The sequence below is a fragment of the Limulus polyphemus genome, unplaced genomic scaffold (genome assembly GCF_000517525.1).
Source record: "Limulus polyphemus unplaced genomic scaffold, Limulus_polyphemus-2.1.2 Scaffold8159, whole genome shotgun sequence".
Lineage (NCBI taxonomy): Eukaryota > Metazoa > Arthropoda > Merostomata > Xiphosura > Limulidae > Limulus > Limulus polyphemus.
Genome location: NW_013673769.1, coordinates 1811 through 4447, shown reverse-complemented (window position 1 = coordinate 4447; position 2637 = coordinate 1811). Strand labels below are relative to the sequence as shown.

Genomic DNA, 2637 nt, shown 5'->3' with positions numbered 1-2637 from the left:
ACTCATACTTGACATTCAATAATGTTCACCATCCATGAGAAAAGGGATTTTATTGAAATTTTAGTTTAAAAATTAGCTATCATCACAATATTACATCACAGAGTAGATTTTATGGAAGTATTTCTTTGTAGACGTAGTTATCAATAAAAGTGCCTTGATTTTCTATTGCAGCATTCATGAGATTTTCACTAATGAAAACAAATATTTATTTTAATTTGTTTTTTATTGTTTTATATTTGAAACTTACTCCTTTTTGTAATTTTTGTTATTGGTTAAATCTAAAAGATATCGTTTTTGTTTGTAATTGTTATTGGTTAAATTGAAACATATCGTTTTTTTGGAAATTTCATTTGTTATATTTATTGCTCAGCTATAAAAATATTACTCAGTTATGACTGGTGATGATCGGTTCGGAAGTTTCTGAGATTCGAATTTTGAACGTATACATCGCAAGATACACTATAATAAGATTACTCGTACGTGATCTTAACATATTTTATGGTCACTTACAGGAAAGAAATGCCATTGTCAACAGAAACCAACTGTGGCCAGGTGGAGTAGTACCTTACGTGATCGATTATTCTCTAAGTAAGTAAAGAATTCTCACCTTTTGTCTGATGTTTTGTGCTACTGATAATTTTCAGGTCTGAAGTACTTCGAAAAGTAAGGAAAGCTGTATGTAGAGTTTATTGGATAAAACAAATATTAAACATGAGTAAAACCAATATTAAACATGGGTAAAACAAATATTTAACAAAAAGTACTAAAGGTGACAAGTTAAATTAATGCTGTAAAAACTGTGTATATTTAACATGACATATTATGAAAGAAAACTAGAGGTAAACGTAAAAACAAAATTACTAAGTTTTAAAGCTCAGTTTAAAAAGTAAACCGTAGTAAAATATCCAACTTTGAAACCCAAGTATAAAAGGAAATCAGTAGTAAACTAACAAATTTTAAACATAAGGTTAAAGGGCAAACAACAGTAAAAATGGCAAGTTCAAACAGGAGTTAGAAAAACAAAGAGAAGTAAAAGTACAAAGTTTAAAATACATGTTTTAAAAACAACATTTAACTAATCTAATATTCTATAGTATATCTGATCTACTTAATAAGCTTCGTAGGAATGTTATCACTTAACCGGTGACAAATTAACGCATGACAAATGTGATCGGGGGTAAGGAGGGGGGGGGGTGATGTGGATAGGGTGGCAAAATATAATGAGAACAAGTTTGGGGGGTATAAAATACTCTTACCCCACCTATATGTACATATTTTGTTCCGGGAAAGACCGCATCAAGTATCCACCCCTCAAAAATAAATCCTGGATCAGCCCCTGTATGAACCCAAAGCTTGATACGTTGATGTGGGGCATCATGGACTTTCAAACCAACCATTAATCAAATTTAAATACAAAGACATTTTTGTCGAAATGCCAAGCCTTATATAAAAACTATAAGTGTACTTCATTCCAAGGCAAACATCAATTGTCAAACTATTAGTATGATTGAAGACGCGTCTTGTCAGAAATGATAATTTTTGAATGATGTCAAATTTCGAAAACTAAGAGTAATTTTCATCCACTGTTCTTTCGTTACATAATATTTAAATCAACTTTAAAAAACTGCATCAAATCAATGCTGTTCTTTCGACTAAACCATGAATTATGAACACATTTCGTATAAATACAAGGCTGTAACGTGTAACTACCTTGAATTTATAAGTTATTAGTTTTTAGTTATAAATAATACTGAAATATAATGTACCTTTATGCCAGGTATACAAAGGGGTAAAATCATAGCTGCCATGAACCAGTACCACGCTAGAACATGCATCAAATTCAAGGAGAGAACAACTGAAACAAACTACGTTAGAATGTTCGAAGGCCAAGGGTAAGAAAGTATTGTAACATCGAAATTATGATGGGCTCAAAATGTTTCATTAATTCTCCATTTTTAACGCCCTCTCTCGGGTATTTACACTAACAATCAGAATCAATAGTTTATAATTTGAAATTTTACAATTACTATAAAGTTTAAATAAAAAAAATAATAATAACTAAATTACGATACAAATCTCTAGCATTGTCCTGACATTTGAAACAACCGTGTCTGTTATAAAAAAGGCAGATTAACAAATACAAACTAATAAGAGGTAATAAGTAAATGTGTTGTGAGCACGTGCACACAACTAAAGAACAATAAACTTTGTATTATAATCACCAGAGAGTAAAAAACTGTGCAGATGAAATAGATTCATTGGATTTTATTTTACTTCATAGAGCCAAGAGCGTAATTTCGCAAAAATATTGTGTGTGTTTGTGGGAGGAGGAGGTATAAAGAAGACTGACCTAAAGTGGGGCCCCATTTCAGCTGGGTGGCCGTACCCTATTTGCGACCCTTTCCGAACACGAGTGCCCCAAGATAAAACCAATCACGTAACAGGATGAGAAGCAGAAGTTGTCCTAATACAGCAAGAATGTTGTAAGGGGCATTATAAAAGAGGGGTGAAGATGTCGAAATTTGAGAGAGGAGGTTTAGAAGATACGTGATAAAATATACACTGTTACGTCTCCGTTTGTTAATTAACTTTCCGTAACTTCGTTCCGACGATACTTAAGCGACACAAGTTCTTTCT

General features: G+C 32.1%; 1 protein-coding gene across 1 annotated transcript in view; it reads left to right on the top strand.

The window, feature by feature from the left end:
• Positions 1–2637, top strand: part of LOC106475159 (astacin-like) — a 6785-nt gene that overhangs the window by 2497 nt on the left and 1651 nt on the right. Inside the window, exons 3-4 of the mRNA XM_013935857.2 lie at positions 513–588; positions 1778–1892. Coding sequence (XP_013791311.2) covers positions 513–588; positions 1778–1892 — 191 coding nt within the window. The remainder of the gene's footprint in view (positions 1–512; positions 589–1777; positions 1893–2637) is intronic.